We start from the raw sequence: 17,773 nt of genomic DNA on the forward strand, positions 1-17,773 counted from the left end.
TTAAAATAATTTTTAATTTATTATCTTTATTTTGCATCTGGGTTTTGTTTGTTTTTTTAATTTATTTTCTGATTTTGTTTTCAGCAGACTTTGTTCTGTTTATCTTTAGATTTTTACAACTTTTATAGTACATCGTCAATATTCCTGAATAAAATACACCAATTATGCTTTGTTACCAATTTGCGTAGTCCAGAGAAAGCTATGTTTTTTTCTACTTCCTGTTTGTCTTCTTTCTTCGCTTCTTCTGCTTCTCCTGCTTCTTTTGCTTCTTCTGCTTCTCTTTCCTTTTTGTGCCCGCGCGTGGCCGAACGCAGCGGCTCCGAAGAGCGGAAAAATTGACCACGAATCAACTCCAAAGACGAAAGCTTTAGAAGAAGAACACAGTGATAAGCTGGTGATAAGCTGGTGAGAGCTTAAAATACTTATTATCTTCTTCTTCTTGAAACCAATACCTCTGATGGCGTCGGTGATATACTTTTTAGATTCAAAGGGCAAACCCTTACTTTCCAGAGATTACAAGGGAGACATTCCCTCTTCCTCAATTGAAAAATTCCCACTCTTGTTGTTAGAAAGTGAGGAAGAAAACTCAGCTGCTCCCCCAGTTTTCAATTACCAGGGAATAAATTATCTATATTTGGTTCACAATGATTTGTATCTTTTAGCGTTGACAAAGAAAAATGAGGACGTCTTGCAAATAATGCTATTCCTAAATCGAATAATTGAGGTCTTGACCCAGTATTTTAAACATCTAGAAGAAGAGTCCATTAGAGATAATTTTGTGGTGATTTACGAATTACTAGATGAGATGATGGACTTTGGTAGGCCACAAACTACAGATACTAAAATCTTGAAAGAGTATATCACACAGGAATCTCATGCACTAGTTAAAAGTTTCAAAAATAGCATTAATAATATCAATGTTCGACCACCAAATGCTGTAACTAATTCAGTTAGCTGGAGACAAGAGGGAATAATGTACAAGAAAAACGAGGTGTTTTTGGATGTTATTGAATCAATCAATATGCTCATTAATTCTAATGGTCAAGTGTTAAGAAGTGAAATTCTAGGTAAAGTCAAGATCAAATCCAATTTAAGTGGCATGCCAGATTTGAGATTGGGATTAAATGATAAAGGAATGTTTGGAGGAAATCCATCCACATCAGTGCCTAATTCCAATACTTTAACTAGTAATGCGTTACCATCATCTAATGGAATTACCAATACTACCACTGCTACTACTAATAGACAAAAGGGATTAGAGATGGAAGATATAAAATTCCATCAATGTGTCCGATTATCAAAATTTGAAAATGAAAGAATTATCACATTTATACCACCAGATGGAGAATTCGATTTGATGACTTATAGGTTGTCGACACCGATTAAACCATTAATTTGGGTTGATTGTAAGATATTTATTCATTCAAACTCGAGAATTGAAATAAAAGCCAAGGCCAAAGCACAAATTAAGAAAAGAAGTATTGCAAACAATGTTGAGATAATCATTCCAGTGCCTGAAGATGCTGATTCACCAAAATTCAAGACATCAAGTGGATCAATAAAATATACCCCAGAGAATTCATGCATCGTTTGGAAAATCAAACAATTTAACGGTGGGAAAGAAGCTGCAATGATATCAGAATTAGGGCTACCATCAGTCGATAATGAAGAGCCGTTATTCAAAAACAAAAGACCCATTCAAATTAAATTCCAAATACCATATTTTATCACTACAGGATTACAAGTTCGTTATTTGAGGATCAATGAACCCAAAATGCAATATCAAAGTTATCCATGGGTTCGTTATATTACTCAAAGTGGAGATGACTATACCATTAGAATTAATCAAACAATGACCTAATAAAAATAAAAAAAAACTATTTATATAAGTATTTATACAAGTATTTAAATATATTAATTATTAATTAAAATATCGTTTAACGATGTTAAAGATGATAAACAGTTTTGAATTGAATCATCAATTGAAGATGAATTGCCGAATTTTAAATCATTCAAATTATCAACCAAACTTGATAAATTATCATCAAATTGTAAATCAATTTTTTTACTTAAATTTTCTATTTCGATATCTAAATATTTATCCACTTGAAGTAATTTCGAGTTCAACAAATCTAAATCAAGTTCTAGATCGAGACCAAGATCTAAATCCGTTTTTTTACCCTTATCCTTATCCTTATTCTTATCATTATCCTTATCTGTATCCTGTTTACTGTGATTGTTGGCATATGAATCTAAATCAAACTCTTCATCAATGTTATTTTGAATCTGGCGTAAAACTGAATCATTCTCGTATTTGATTAGTTTCAAATATAGTTCATGGATGTAATCATCATCATTGACTGATTTGCTAACAGATTTGAATATTTTTTTGAATTGGTTGAATGACACTGAGTTCTCAATAGACGAGCTCTCTAGCAAGTACGATTTAAGAATCTGCTGGGGGCTGGGGATGTTCTTCGTTAACTCCTTGATGAAAAGTGTATTACTATCAACCATACTCCCATGTTCAAAACTCCAACTCAATCTGTGATACAATCAAGGTAAACAATTCGCCTAAAACAGCTCAACAAAAACAGCCGTTACCCTTTTGCTATTTCTGTTTATCCGTTACTGATCTAAAGTTACTGGGCTAACATTACTAAGACAGAACTAAAAATAAAAAGCCAAAGAAATCCATTTTTTTGCTGCGATCCACGATAACACTGTTCTACCAGCACTGCCCTTGTTTTCTGTTGCAGCACTACTCAACCATAGTGGAGCAGTCACTTTCACCTTCACTGGTTCATCCAGCGCAACGGCTTTCGGCTAGACGCAGGTGATGTGCGCATCCGTGCAGACACATGCGTTTTCGGATTAGGATGAATTTTTTGTTAGAGAAGGAAGAAAAAGGTGGAAGGGTTTATTTTGATGTAGTGTTTCTTGAGCTGTTCTTGGGCTGTTTTTTCGAAAGATATTTCAAAGGGCTGTGGTGTTTTGGCTGGGATTTGGTCCTTTTGTTCTGGGTCGATTTACTGGGTGAAACACTGTTTGCTCATGTTTTTTTTTGTTTTTTTTCATCTATTATCGACGCTTTTGGCAAATTGATTGGATAAGTGAGATATATAACATAAGTACTTTTCCTGAGTTTCTAAGTATTTTGTCATTGTATTTTTTATTCCCATAATAACAACAATAACAGTCACAACAATAGTCGCAACAATAACAATAGAATTGAAGCCATACAAAAGCAATAATTACATAATTCACTTAACATGTCGGCAACCATTTCTCTATTACCCTCAATGGTATCTGGAACTGCTCTCCCCAGTGAGACTATAGAATATTCCCATGGTATGATCCCGAGTTTTGGTGGTAACTTGAGTTTTGCAATTGTAATGGGTATTCTTTTCATAACCCATGCAGTCTTTGGTGTATTTTATAAACAGTTTTATTTTGGTATTGCTTTCTTTATAGGCTGTCTTTTGGAAGTCATCGGTTATATTGCAAGAACTCTTTCTAATAATGATCCAACAAACGATGACCTATTTCTAATTCAGATTGTTACTCTAACAATTGCTCCAGCTTTTATTATGGCTGGTAACTATTATTTATTAGCAAAATTAGTAGCGGTATATGGTAATTTTTATTCTTTTTTAAAACCAATTGCTTATTCATATATCTTTGTCTTCTGTGACTTGATCAGTTTAGTATTGCAAGGTCTAGGTGGTGGAATATCTGCTTCCTCTTTATCCTCGGAAGACAATGAAAGTGCTGACTTGGGTAACGATATCATGCTTGCTGGTCTTATCTTCCAGGTGATATCCATGTCTGTTTTCTTAGTCTTTTGGTTGGACTTTGTTTATTCAATTTATTTCAAAACTAATAAGATTTCCAGAAAATTCAATGAAATGTACAATAATGATAATATTGATACTATCGATGATGATAGTAACATTCACCTTAACACGAATCAAAACAATAATCAACATAACAACAAAAACAATTACTCCAAACTTTCTTCAATAAAACCATCTCATCCTTTTGATCTTTTATCAAAGGACCATTTATTTAACCCTGATTATAAGCAACTTCGCCAAAATAATAAATTATTACAATTTTTCCCCATTATTGTGACTTTATCCGTTTTATTTATCTATGTTCGTTGTTTTTATAGAGTCTTTGAGCTAGCTGAAGGTTGGAGAGGTGAATTAATTCTCAATGAAATTTACATCTTTATTTTAGATGCGCTTATGATGTCTTTAGGTATTGTTGTCCTAGCTTATCCCTTTTACCCTGGCCATGTCTTAAGAAGCAGACGTTATAGTATAGAAATCGGTGCAAGACTAAAGCTCTCAGATCTAAAATTGACTAAAAAAGATCTCGACCAACATCTCTATCAGATCAAATTAAATCAAGACAAAAATCGTTTTGATGAGAGCGATGATCAGTCAAAGTCTGAAAATTTTAATTTAACCACTTTTGCTGATGATAACCGAGTTTCCTCCAACCTGAACAATGGGTCCCCAAGATCTCAGACTGCATTTGCCTGATCGACTCCCTATTCTTTATTTTTCTATAATATATATGCTCAATAGTAATACACCTATTAATTTTATTAACCTTATCAGCATCCAACCCTATTGTTCTCTCCATCATCGAGCCCTGATGCCAAAGCCCTAATCCACACTCACTTTCTCGCGCAGTTACCCTCGCGGCACTTTTCCAGCAGTATAAATACTACAGAAATGCCCTCTCACTTTCCGAAGCCCTTTTTTCTTCTTTTCTTCTTTATCCTTGTGCAAGGGCATTACGCATTCAATGAGGATTCGTCCGAGATTGTGTTTTTGCTGGTTGAAAATTATACCATGACCACTCCTTAGTTTTATCTTTTTTAAAGAGGAAACTAAGGGAATTTTTGGAACTGCATTATCTTCTAATAATCTTCAATTAGAACTACAGCTAGAATTAGAATTATATTGTAATTGTAATTTTAAGTATCTGTTGATTATTTTTATTACTTTTCAATCTGCTCTCTATGAGATCATATGAGTACTTTGAAATATAATAATCATTTATTAGTAGCTCTTAACATAACGTCCAAAAAGGTTTCTTTTAATATACGAAATTTAATCTATCAACGTTGATTGTCTATTTTGCCACATGAGTCTTAAGTCACAAGTTTTGATTTACAGATGTTAATTTTCCGCAGACTTATCAAAGAATGAACTTAAAGCAAATATTTTGATCTGAAATAGATAACTTTGGATAAATATTACAAACTAGATTGTAGAAAAGATTTTAAAACTCATTTCTTTTTACTGATTGCATTCAATTAAGAAATTAAAAATTATAAAAATAAACAGGCTAATATGCGTAAGCCCGGAATCGAACCGGGAGCCCAACGATGGCAACGTTGAATTTTACCATTAAACCACTTACGCTTCTTAAAGTTTAAATTTTTATTAATTATATATAATCAATTTTGTCACTAATTTTGTAGACAATAATAATTATGATTTATAATGGTAGCAATTACTAAACTGACTGCTTGTTTCCTGAAAAGAAGAAGGATTCTAATCTTCTGTCTCCATCTACTAATTTGAGAAATCTTCAAATTCCCTTTTACAACTGCAAAAAGTGTCAAGAATTAGAATAATTCAATAATCAGCTTAAATTGTATAATTTTTTCAAAATTATCAGTAAGGTTAATTGTTTTTTTTCACAATTAGTCCCCGGATTAGCTTCTTAAACTTAAAAACAATATTAAATAAACTTTTCCTCCCAATTGCAGGTTTCGTTATTATAAATCCTATTTGACACTTAATGTGAAAAATTATAAAGTGGATAGTTTGATAATATAATTCTAATAAATCGATCTTTTGGTGACAAAAATTGAAATAATTATAAAGGCAATTAGAATTGGACCTTGTTGGTTGCTTTTTTGTATAATAATATTGAGTTGCTAACCGTAAGCCATAATTTATTGCAACTTTGGCTTTCTGAAAGTTGAACAAAGGAATCAAGTCCCTAAAATTCAGAATCGTATCCGTTTTTTTTTTCAAAAATCAACCAATAAAGAAAAGTTTGATCATGGTTTAATTGAATTCCACCGTCCTTGACAACAACAAAAATAATCGAAATTTCTATTGGCACTCACAAGAATATGAATTTGTTTGATCAATAGTGGAGATTTTACGAATTTTTTTAGCTCAAACAATTCTTTCAATAAGTAAGACAAAAAAACAAAACAAATTCAGTTGCTCCAATCGCTTTAAGCATTTATCTCAATCATCTACTCATTATCCACATGGTTTTCCCCGAGTCTGTGATCAAATGCCAATTGAATAAGCCCTAGAAAAGAAAGATAAGCAGAAAGGAGACAATTGCTCTCAGCAACCTACCTGTTTCAACTTCTTTTGTTTCACCAAAACAGCTGTGCCATCTTCCAAGTGTCCCACACAGAGCTGGTGCTTCTGCTGTTCTGTTTCCAGTGGTTTTTGCAGTGCTTTCTTTATGTGCTTTCTTTATGTCTTCTCATCTCTTTGAATCCTTTGACGTGGGCCAATCACAACACTGCACACTCCTGCAGGACATAAAGAACTCGGTCCAAATCAGGTAATTCTCTGTGATTTGGTGTAGTTTCTTTATCTTTAGCTGACTCACCATCAATTGTCCTTGAAGGAGGATTACTCGTCCACGCTCGTAATACTGATTAACACCTCAAAAATGTGCTCTTAATATTTAAATGTTTCAACCTGTTTTGCTTGCTTCAACTTCTCTCAATTATCGTGACTATCAAACTAAATTATATATAAAATATTATCTGGCCTATTAATCATGGAATTTTGATGTAGATAATTATTTATCCAATTCTACTTAGCCAGATAAAAATAAAAAAAGTAATACTGTTTAGTTTTTGGGAATGTTTAGAACTGCTATCAAATCTTCAGTGTTGAAGAGTTCCTGTTCAAAACTTGTCCTACTAAATTTATCCTCAAAACTACCTTCTTCACAACTTGTCTCTGTTTTCAATCAGCATTACAACTATAACACATACTATCGCTCATTTGCTTCTACAAATATTAATAGCTCCACCAGATCTACAGTTATTCAACTACTAAATAACATTGGCTCAAAGCGTGAGGTTGAACAATATTTGAAATATTTCACTTCTGTTTCATCCCAACAGTTTGCTATTATAAAAGTTGGCGGTGCAATTATTAGTGACCAATTGAATGAACTAGCTTCTTGTTTAGCTTTTTTATACCATGTTGGTTTGTATCCCATAATTTTGCATGGAACTGGTCCACAGGTTAATCTGTTTTTAAAAAATGAGAAAATTGAACCGAATTATATTGATGGAATTAGAATAACTGATCCCAAAACAATGAAAATCGTTAGAGACTGTTTCAATAAGCAAAATTTGACGTTGGTCTCAGCTTTAGAAACTATGGGGGTAAGAGCTAGACCGATAACTTCTGGCGTATTCACTGCTGATTATTTAGATCAGAACAAATACAATTTAGTTGGCAAAATAAAATCAGTAAACACTACTGCTATTCAATCGTCCATTGATGCTAGTTGTTTACCAATATTAACCTCCTTGGCCGAAACTCCTTCAGGCCAGATTTTAAATGTCAACGCTGATATTGCAGCTGGTGAATTAGCAAAAGTGTTCCAGCCTCTTAAAATTGTTTATTTAAATGAAAAAGGTGGAATTATTAATGGAAACACTGGTGAAAAAATTTCAATAATTAATTTAGATCAAGAATATGAATCTTTATTGAAACAATCTTGGGTTAAATATGGTACAAAGCTAAAAATTAAAGAAATTAGAGAACTATTAAACCATTTACCAAGATCTTCTTCTGTAGCAATTATTAATGTTGCTAATTTGCAAAAAGAGTTATTCACTGATAGTGGTGCTGGAACTTTAATTAGAAGAGGTTATAAATTAGTGCTTAAAAACAATTTAACTCAGTTTGAGAATATAGACTTGTTAAAAGATGCTTTATTAAGAGATGAGGATATTAAATCTGGTAAAATCCCAATATCTTATTACTTAACGGAATTGGAAAATTCAAATTTTGTTGCTTATGGTGACGAGCCTCTAGATGTGTTGGCAATTATTAAAAGAAATAACACTGAAATCCCAATTTTAGACAAGTTCTTAGCTCTTAAAAATAGTTGGTTGAACAATGTTCCTGACAATATCTTTAACCAAATTAAATTAGACTATCCATCTCTACAATGGACTATTAGAGAGGACGATCCTAATAATAGTTTCTATTTTTCGAAATCTCAAGGTTCGTATCATAAAAATGGCTATATTTTATATTGGTATGGTATTGAAAATCCAAATCAAATTGCAAGTTTGATTCAAAACTTTTTAGATAAACCTTCAACTCCAATTCGTAAAGTCAAAAATTTCAACGATTTAAATAACAATACCAAGTCCAAATTAGATAATAAATATTCTGGTGGCTCCACTGTTTTCAAAAATCTCACTCAAAATAAACAAATTTCAACTTTATCATTTAGAAGAAAATTCTCAACAAACTTTACTAAATACAATTTGTCATCAACATCATTGAGCCCATTAAAATCCAGTTTTGAAAAAGGCACTCCAGTAGTTAAAAATGAAAATAATAAACCTTCCAAGATTGGTATCATTGGAGCTCGTGGATACACTGCTCAGAATTTGATTTCGATGGTGAATGATCATCCACTTTTAGAAATATTATATGTTTCATCCAGAGAATTAAATGGCCAACCTGTAGAAGGGTATGAAAAACAAAAAATTACATATTCCAATTTTAAAGTCGATGATATTAAAACAATTGAAAAAAATAAGGAAATTGATATGTGGGTCATGGCATTGCCCAATGGTGTTTGCAAGCCATTTGTTGAAGCAATTGAAAACATCAACAATGGGAAATCCAAAATCATTGACTTATCTGCTGATTATCGATTTGATACCAGTGGCGAATGGGTTTATGGATTACCAGAAGTAAATGATCGTTCCAAAATTGCAAATGCTAAAAAAATCAGCAATCCAGGTTGTTATGCTAATTGTGCAGAAATAGTAATTAAACCATTATTAAATTACATTGGCAAAGATCAAGTGCCATCAATTTTTGCTGTCTCTGGTTATTCGGGAGCTGGGACAAAACCATCTATAAAAAACGATGTCAACCTTTTGAGTGACAACCTAATACCTTACTCATTAACAGATCATGTTCATGAAAAAGAGATCTCATCTCAACTAGGAATTGAGGTTGGTTTTATGCCTCATGTTGCTCAATGGTATCAAGGTATAACTTTAACCATCTCCATCCCACTATGTGAAAAACTAACCTCCAGAGATATCAGAAACTTGTATCAAGACACATATGATAATGAACAGTTGATTACAGTCAATGGAGAAATTCCATTTGTTAAAGATATTAGTGGAAAACATGGGGTTGTGATTGGTGGTTTTGGTGTCAACGCAAAGCAAGACAGAGTCGTAATTGTTGCTACTATTGACAATCTTTTGAAAGGAGCTGCTAGTCAAGCTTTGCAAAATATAAATTTGGCATTAAAATATGGAGAATACAGTGGAATTCCACAGGATACGTTCATTCATTGATAAGAAAGTATTCGTGTTTACCTTTATTTTTATTTTTTTTCAACAAAACATTAACTATGAAAACTTCAAAACAAACATTTTTTTTAAAATTTTTTGTTTATATATATTTGGCTTTTAGGAAATTAGAAAATCATACGAAAAAATTGAACCTCAAAATAAAATAAAATAAAATTCTATGTTATATTTCAAATGTAAAACTATTTTAACAAACTTTTCTAATTTGATATCATTTTATTAGTCTAAATATAAATAGATTGGTAAAAAAAACTAGTATTTATTCTGTGATTGAATCTTTCTTCAGTTTAGACAACAGTATTTTATAATCATATGAAATGCAATATTGATACAGCTCATCAAGTCACTTTTAAAAAAGCTATATTGATTGATATTTATTAGATAGTAATTGTGCTATAAAAGTTAAAAATCTATTACTTTTTAGCAAGCTTAAGCCATTTTGGAATTTTTTTCTCTTTGTAACTGTTCAACTTATCTTTTATCTCATGTTTAATATCATTTTTGGATTCACTTTTACTATCTTTGCCAGTAGTGTTTGATGAATTAGCATTACCACCTGTTGGAAAACCTAAATCCTTAGCTTCTTTTAAGTATTCTTGTTTAATAAAGGGACCTTTGTAATTATGATTTCGAGAAACCAAGCTTTTATCGGTATTATCCAATAATTCAAATCCAACGGATGTATTACTTAAACTAGATATTTTGATTTTCATAATCAGTGAGTCCTGATTTAAATACTCTTTATATTCCAAGATTTTAGGTAAATTGTTTTCATCGTAAATCAATTTTTTTGTACGAGGATTTCTTGGTTGTTTTATGAAAACATTGGGTAAAATTAAATTGTATTTAAAATTTAAATTTTGAATTAAGATATTTTCATTTAAAAATTGGAAAATGTCTTTTAAAATGTTATTTGAATTAAAAGATAATTGGACGAAATTGCTATCAGGAAATCTGATTCTAATTGATACTTTTTTAGGTGTTTGTGCAATTGTCTGAGATTGCTTTTTTTCCCTTTCCTCTCTTTCCTTCTTAAGCTTAGCTTCAACGTAATCAGATTTTCTATTTGCTTTGTCAAATAATATTTTTTGATATTTTTTCGCTTGTGAAACTGTCATGTCATAGACTTTATCATCAATATCATTGGTTTCCTGAACAAAACTTCCTTTTGATTGCTTGAAGACTTGAAAAGTGATTTTGTCATCAACATTGAGAGCATCACTTGTGTCGGCATTGAAATTATTGTTGCTTTTTTTAGTTTGTACAGTTTTTTCATTTTTATCTTCGTTTTTACTTTCGATGTTAGAACTTTGGGTGAATTTTTTGCTTTTAATCAAACTAGGCAAATTAGATTGATTGTTATTAGAATTTTGTGAAACTTTATAATTTAATTTTATTCTTAGAACCTGATTGCCCTTAATCAACCCATAAGATTTTAAAGATTTATTAAATTGGTTAGCAGTATTTGTGATGTTTTTATTTGCGATTTGAAAAGAAGGTTCTTTATCAATTAAATTGAAATTTAAAATTTCTTGAAACTCATTTAGAAGATCGTTTAGTGTAGCTAGTTGTGAATTAAATTTGTGAATAAACAAACCATTGCTCAATTTCCTCAAATAAGCCTGGTCATTTGGATTTGAATTTAAAATCTGGATTTTAATATTAACAATTGAATCATTTTTAGATGAATTGGAAATGGATAAATACGATTTTTTAAGAGTGAGCTTTGAACCTGATATTATATCTAGCGATTTAATTGACGAGTCCAATGGCAATTCGTTATTGTTATAGTATAAGGAATAATTATTATTAAAATCAAGCTGCAATCTTTCGCACGACGTTTCAACGCATTCCTTTATAACAGACGAATCTTGCACAGTCAACTTAATTGTTGATGAATAGTGTGAAATAAATAAAACTGCAGACATGGTCAACAAAACAGTAATGGTTGTTATTAGCTTTGAATTATTACAGAAACAAGACCTCAAAGACTGTTGATTAGAAATGATTTCATCTCTTCAGTGGCCAAATTCCAAAGCTCAAAAACGCTGTCGCCAATGGGAGGGGTTTTCTTTTTCCCAATGAAAAAACAGAGTCGTCGGTTCGATTTCCGTAGGAGTTATTGTGCATTGTTTGTGGGAATCTTTGGTTTGAAATAAGGCTTCTTTAAGGTAAATTCAGTCTCTATACAGACCGAAAAGATAGAATTCAAAAATTTTTTATGTTTTCAAAACCAAATGCCCAAGGTGGCTAGCAAAAGGCAAACCTCATAATTCCGTTTGAATAGAATGTATTTAAGTTTGCAACGCCTGCACCAAACCACATTCGGTGACTGAGCTTGTTTGTTCGGCTTTTGACTATTGTGTGGAAAACTGCAAATAACACGAAGTGCATAAACACACATAACGAAAGCCGAGCTATAAACCGGATGGCCAAAACCGTCCTCCAGATATAATCACATCGTTTTATTTCCTTGTGTAAAATTGAGTGTGCTTCAACTTCTAATTACAAAACCCAATCAAAAAAATTTTAAAACCCAGATACAAAATTATGTAACAGCTTGCCAACTAAAATAATTGTAAAAAGTAATAAAAACTAACATATTTCTACGCATATTCATATTATACCATTAACCTACATGTATCTCTACTAAACAATTAATCAATAAACTATAAACAATAAACAATAAACAATAAACAATTAGATGAATTATTTATTAAAAAAATTTGACCAAAATCACATTTGCTCATCTATTCTTTATCTGCTTTTTTGAATCCCGCTACTTATCTAACTCAATTGTATAGATTTGTTATTTTTTTGTAGCTGGATCAACATTCTTACAGTCCTAGTTTCTGAGATTTCTCGAGTTTTCAAATCTGATCTAAAACATTGATAATTATAATAAACTCATCACAAATTGCCACTGGTCTTTGCAAGACTTGCGAATCTATTTTTTTTTTCATTATAAAAAAAACTAATAGTATTGTATTCTAGTAGCAAAATCATCAAAAGCTATTATCAAAATAGAAGCATCATGGTAATTAAATAAGACACTGGCTGGGCACCAGATATATCCAAAGCTATCAATCTTTGAAAATTATTTTTCCTCGAGAGGCAAGATAGTTACAAAAAAGCATGACGTTGAATTCTTCCAACAATTTGATGAAATTGATAGGGTTGGTTGAATTCACTAAGAAAACTGTAACTTTGTTTGAAGTGAACAAAAATTTGAATATTCAACAAAAAATACATTCTAATGCTTGAAAAGAGTCACTTGCACCTAACCAGATATTCACAAAATAATATGATGTGGGATAAGCCATAACTAGATCTTGGTTGTAGGTAAGAAGTTAAACTGACCAAAGACTTGCATAGCTAGTCAATCTTTACTGTATAAACTGATTGATTTTAGTTTTCATTACCATAAAAATGTTACCCAAATATATTAGATAAAATATTGTTTTTAGATTTTTTAATCCTTTCTATTTGTTCATTTGTTCATTAGCTTTTAATCTTACTTAGTATTTATTATTGGAAACTGAAGCAGGTTGATTTGAATTGCACAATGGATGTCAAAGAGTTATCTCACAATTTCAGAAACTTATCTGTTAGAGAAGTTACTCATAATGAGTTGCCCTTTGAATTGATTCAAATAATAATGAAACAGTTGCCTATGGGTAAATTGTGGTTGTTTACGCTCTCAGATAATGGGTTCATCAGGACTGTTGCTCTGAGTTTATTGTATCAAAGTTTTATCATAAGNGATATGGCATCAATTAATAAGTTATCAATGTTGCAAATAGATTTTGACCATCTCAAAATTTTCAAAGATCAGCTAATATACTTTTGTAAAAAATTGAGAATCATTTTTAAAAGTGCAAATGAGTTTTTTAGTATTGATAGCATTGATATTTTGCAATCAATTCAATGGGAAAAATTAGATAAATTAGATTCATTTGAATTACATGTTTACTATGGGGACTTATTCTCTGAAACACTTTTTGAAGACATTGATAAAATGACAGGGCTTATATTGAAAAGCTCTGATAATTTAAGAAAAATTAAAATCCGATATAACTATCCATATTCTAATAGAACATTGAAATTTTTGAATGAGCTAAAGTATTGCCTGAATTTAAGAGCACTAGATTTGGAGGTATGTCGTCTTCCAATGTTTGTTGCTAATGATATTGAATTTCTTGGAAATTGCAATGAGCATGTTCATAATAATTTGAATCGCTTGAAATTGAATTTTGAGAGAAATTTTTTGTCTCTCGAATATCTTATAAACTTTAAAAATTTAAAGGATTTATGTATTATCTGTGATACAATGCCGGGAATTTTTGGTGTATGGAGTTTGAGCATGTTGAAAAAATTGTCAATATATGGTCATAAAATAATTCAGATTCAAAATTTGGATGGCTTGTCTAATTTACAATGTCTATCTATAATCTCTAGAAATATCACAAAGATAGAAAATCTAAACCACTTGATTACTTTGAAAATTTTATCGCTTTCGAATAGCAGAATTATAGAAATCAACAATCTAGACAATTTAATCAACTTAGAAGAGTTATGGCTTTCTTTTAATTGCATCAGAAAAATTGAAAAATTGGATAAATTAACTAAATTGACAAAGCTAGTATTGAATCATAATTCTATTGCAAAAATTGAAAATCTAGAAAGATTGACCAATTTGAAGCATTTAGATCTAACAGCAAATGAAATTGAAAACATTGAAAACTTAGATAATTTAACCAGCTTAGCCAATTTGGATTTGTCGCAAAATCGAATAAAAAAAATTAGGGGATTATCATCATTGGTTAATTTGGTAAATCTAAACCTATCTTTCAATCGTATTGATAAAATTGAAAACTTGTCTACATTAGTTGATTTAACTCATTTGAATTTGCTGGCAAACGATATTCGCAAAATCATGAATCTTTCTCGATTGAAAAATTTAACCTATCTCAAATTGGATCATAATTATAATCTTGGGACAATTGGGACAAGAAAATTAAAAAAATTAAAAGATTTCAAAGTGGTAACTGATAGATGGTAGTAGATAAGGCTAGTATGTTAGAGAATGATTTGATCTACTTTTGTAAACCCAAACTACGGAAATATGTAAAAATTTAGTGGTGGAAACTAATAACTAAACAAACCTCACTAAGTTTGTCAACACAAAAGCCATTCTGATATAAATATTCACTCCAATAATACCCACCACATCAATGTTAAAATCAAAAAACACAATTGAAACTAATAGTTTTCTTATGTATCCATATATATATGTGCATATCATACACTAAAACAGGTGATGATTTGTATATGCGTTGACATGCATTATTACGGGTAACCACATTGTTTTTACCATCGAATTCTCTTTCAATTGCAATTTCTTGATTAGTATTCTTATCTAGTGCAAACAAACTAGCTTTGAGTTGCCACAAGTTTTTGATTTTTCTATCGCACTAGATCCAACAGTTGAAATTGCTTCTTATTAATACTACCTGACATAATGGCAAAATCAGCAGGGTTTTCTATCAGAAGTATCACAAAAGATGATAAGGATGCATGGCTAGAATTATGGGGAAATGAAGACGACAGTTACTTGACTTTTTTCAAAAGAAAATTAAGCGATAAACAAAATAACATCACCTTTGAAAGGTTTTTAGATGACTCAGTTCAGTTGTGGTGTGCTGTTGCTGTTGCTGCTGAGGATGGCAAGTTGATTGGATTTGTCACTTATTTAACTCATTTATCTACTTGGAGCCATGATAAGTATATGTATTTAGAAGACTTGTTTGTTTCCTCAAATCAAAGACTTTCTGGGGTTGGCAGAAAATTAATAGAATATGTTTATCACGAATCGGATTGTCAGAAGTGTTCAAAAATCTACTGGTTCACTGAAATGGATAACCATAGAGCTCAGCTATTATACAATAAAGTTGGAAGTTTTGAAAATTTTATAAAATACTCCAAAAAATACAATTATCAAAACACTTCTGATTGAAAATCATTAAATTTTTGATCTTATTGAAGATTTTCAGTATCTATTTTATCAATTTGAAGTCGTTAAAAATCGAAAATTTTGATTCATTGTAGAAAACATAAAAGATTGTAGGAAAAAACTAGAAATAATATAAAATTTAAAAAAAAAAATATGCTAAATATAGTTTGTAGTTTTATATAAATAAAAATAAAAATAAAAATAATGGCATGTTTATATAGAGTTTGTATTAGAAAAAGTAGTAAAATGACGAATTTATATCAATCTGATTGCAGAGACTTTTTTAGCTGACATAACTTCTGCTTGATTTTTTTGACTATGGTTACTTCTGGTTCATTTTTATCCAAATTAAGATGATTTAATTTTTTTAATGTTTTTTAGTTTTTTGGCTAATTTTGTTTTATCAATGAAGTTATAACTCAAATCAAGTTTATTTAGATTTTATAGCTTCAAAATATTTTGGATCCAAGAGATTTGATTTGCCTCCAAGTCTAAGTTATCTGGTTGAATCAAATTTCCTTTCAAGTCTAAGTGATTTAATTGAATTAAATTTGACAAATTCTGGATGCTAGATATTTCATTGAAAGAGAGAGTTAAATAATTTAAAGCAACTAATTCGGATAATCTATCTACTTCTTTGACAGCATTTGAATGCAAATCTAGGTTTTTTAGACTGATCAATTATCTGTATTTTCAATTTTTTTTTATTTCGCTATTTAGTAGAAATATTCCTTTTAGATTGATCAATTTATTTAAATCTTTAATTGCTGTTATTTGACAACCATCATTGTCAACCACATCAAACAACATACTGTTGATACTTTCCAGATTATAATAATTCTCAAAGGTTTGATTGAATATATAATAATGAAAACAATTAATGTTTAATTCAGTGAAAGTTGCATAAAACCGATCATTTGGACTATTTAAATAATTGCCATGACCTTGATTGATAAAATTAGTATTATTAACTTTTTATATTTGTTAAATTTAAATCAATTTTTAAACTTTTCAACAAATCAAGGGAATTATTCTGTTTTGGACACCGAAAGCTAACTTGAATATGTTTCAGGTTTAACAATTAGAACTGTTTGTTTAACTGATTTTCGAATAACTGATGATCCAGCACCATCTTTTTGAGGATTTCACTCTCCCATCTTGCGTTTTTGAGCTTCACCACATCGAGTAATTCCTGTTCTGATAATACCTGTTCCGGTAATACCTGTTCGAATGTCTCCAAAAGCTGTGTTGCTCGTCTTAGTAAATTTTCGTTCACTTTCTCCACTTCAAACAATATCTTTGCACGATTGTATTTTTCTCGCAATGACCTTTCGAGTATTGCCTTTTCAAACCTATCAACAATATTTAAAAGACTTTTATCAAAAGAATAAAAATCTTCGACAACAAAATCATATGAAATAATTTTATTTGGAGCTTCTGATAAAAATTCGGTTAATCTATCATACTATCCATTTTGGCTGAGCTACTAATCCTAACTTTTAATCTTCTACAGAAGTCTGATAGGTGAGATTGGAATATATGCAAATCATCTAGATGAACATTAAAATTTTGGTTACTACGAAGAGAATCCAGATCAATTATTGATACTTCTCTGAAAAAATTTGATAGAGAACTTGTTCTAATTACGTTCTCACTAGATGAAGTAAATAAAACGAGTTTATTAAATGGCAAGTAAGAGGCTATCTTTCCGATTAATCCTGGAGGCGAAATATCGCTAATAGTTCTGTGTGTTGAGCGATCCGTTTCGTTTGAGACATTCATTCTGTGTGCTGGATCGATGAGTTCTTTAACTTGGTAGAAAGAATATCACCAAGGGAGAATTTGTTCATTTTTATATTATAAACTAAAACTGGGTGCTAGGACATGATGGAAACAGCTTTGTTTTTAATTGGTTTCATTTGCTTCAGATAAATGAGCAATGTTCGAAGCGATGCTTTGGTTGTTATTTTGTAGATAATCATCAAACAAAGCTGATTTATATCAGTACTCCAATGGTACAAAATAAAAGGCCATGATTTTCTCCACGATAGCGGCTCATTTAAAGTGACAGAATTACCTTTGACATTCTACCGCCAATTTTAAGCATCCTCGCA

At 30.8% G+C, this 17,773-nt stretch overlaps 8 protein-coding genes and 1 non-coding gene across 9 annotated transcripts; 5 read left to right on the top strand and 4 right to left on the bottom strand.

Annotated features, from left to right (window-relative positions):
- The first annotated feature begins 390 nt into the window (after positions 1-390).
- On the top strand, positions 391-2,001 carry APM1 (Apm1p). Its single transcript, XM_020193232.1, has one exon. The coding sequence runs from the start codon at positions 458-460 to the stop codon at positions 1,859-1,861; it is 1,404 nt and encodes a 467-aa protein (XP_020047412.1). The 5' UTR covers positions 391-457; the 3' UTR covers positions 1,862-2,001.
- On the bottom strand, positions 1,915-2,517 carry ASCRUDRAFT_70327 (uncharacterized protein; the record flags this gene model as incomplete). The annotated part of the gene is made up of 1 exon (XM_020191778.1): positions 1,915-2,517. The coding sequence occupies one exon, from the start codon at positions 2,515-2,517 to the stop codon at positions 1,915-1,917; it is 603 nt and encodes a 200-aa protein (XP_020047413.1).
- Positions 2,518-3,272: 755 nt separating this feature from the next.
- On the top strand, positions 3,273-4,550 carry ASCRUDRAFT_70328 (RTA1 domain-containing protein; the record flags this gene model as incomplete). Its single annotated transcript, XM_020191779.1, has 1 exon — positions 3,273-4,550. One exon carries the CDS (start codon positions 3,273-3,275, stop codon positions 4,548-4,550), a length of 1,278 nt encoding a protein of 425 aa, XP_020047414.1.
- Positions 4,551-5,370: 820 nt separating this feature from the next.
- Positions 5,371-5,441, bottom strand: ASCRUDRAFT_t76. The gene has a single exon. It is a non-coding gene; the product is annotated as a tRNA-Gly (tRNA).
- Positions 5,442-6,504: 1,063 nt separating this feature from the next.
- ASCRUDRAFT_75834 (protein that is processed in the mitochondrion to yield acetylglutamate kinase and N-acetyl-gamma-gl) lies at positions 6,505-9,855 on the top strand. Its single transcript, XM_020193233.1, has one exon. The coding sequence runs from the start codon at positions 6,923-6,925 to the stop codon at positions 9,629-9,631; it is 2,709 nt and encodes a 902-aa protein (XP_020047415.1). The 5' UTR covers positions 6,505-6,922; the 3' UTR covers positions 9,632-9,855.
- Positions 9,856-9,891: 36 nt separating this feature from the next.
- Positions 9,892-11,623, bottom strand: UBX4 (Ubx4p). Its single transcript, XM_020193234.1, has one exon. It carries the CDS (start codon positions 11,572-11,574, stop codon positions 10,060-10,062), a length of 1,515 nt encoding a protein of 504 aa, XP_020047416.1. The 5' UTR covers positions 11,575-11,623; the 3' UTR covers positions 9,892-10,059.
- A 1,789-nt stretch (positions 11,624-13,412) lies between these two features.
- ASCRUDRAFT_8065 (leucine-rich repeat domain-containing protein) lies at positions 13,413-14,708 on the top strand (the record flags this gene model as incomplete). The annotated part of the gene is made up of 1 exon (XM_020194519.1): positions 13,413-14,708. The coding sequence occupies one exon, from the start codon at positions 13,413-13,415 to the stop codon at positions 14,706-14,708; it is 1,296 nt and encodes a 431-aa protein (XP_020047417.1).
- A 365-nt stretch (positions 14,709-15,073) lies between these two features.
- On the top strand, positions 15,074-15,943 carry ASCRUDRAFT_75836 (N-acetyltransferase family protein). The gene has a single exon (XM_020193235.1). The coding sequence runs from the start codon at positions 15,168-15,170 to the stop codon at positions 15,660-15,662; it is 495 nt and encodes a 164-aa protein (XP_020047418.1). The 5' UTR covers positions 15,074-15,167; the 3' UTR covers positions 15,663-15,943.
- A 157-nt stretch (positions 15,944-16,100) lies between these two features.
- On the bottom strand, positions 16,101-17,441 carry ASCRUDRAFT_8067 (uncharacterized protein; the record flags this gene model as incomplete). Its single annotated transcript, XM_020194521.1, has 3 exons — positions 16,101-16,332; positions 17,012-17,096; positions 17,126-17,441. The coding sequence occupies 3 exons, from the start codon at positions 17,439-17,441 to the stop codon at positions 16,101-16,103; spliced, it is 633 nt and encodes a 210-aa protein (XP_020047419.1).
- Between the last annotated feature and the right edge of the window lie 332 nt (positions 17,442-17,773).

The sequence above is a fragment of the Ascoidea rubescens genome (assembly GCF_001661345.1).
Source record: "Ascoidea rubescens DSM 1968 unplaced genomic scaffold ASCRUscaffold_6, whole genome shotgun sequence".
Classification (NCBI taxonomy): domain Eukaryota; kingdom Fungi; phylum Ascomycota; class Saccharomycetes; order Ascoideales; family Ascoideaceae; genus Ascoidea; species Ascoidea rubescens.

Bases quoted from the DNA above. Each gene is read 5' to 3' on its own strand.
- APM1 (XM_020193232.1), top strand. From the start codon at position 458: ATGGCGTCGGTGATATACTTTTTAGATTCAAAGGGCAAACCCTTACTT.
- ASCRUDRAFT_75834 (XM_020193233.1), top strand. From the start codon at position 6,923: ATGTTTAGAACTGCTATCAAATCTTCAGTGTTGAAGAGTTCCTGTTCA.
- UBX4 (XM_020193234.1), bottom strand. From the start codon at position 11,574: ATGTCTGCAGTTTTATTTATTTCACACTATTCATCAACAATTAAGTTG.
- ASCRUDRAFT_75836 (XM_020193235.1), top strand. From the start codon at position 15,168: ATGGCAAAATCAGCAGGGTTTTCTATCAGAAGTATCACAAAAGATGAT.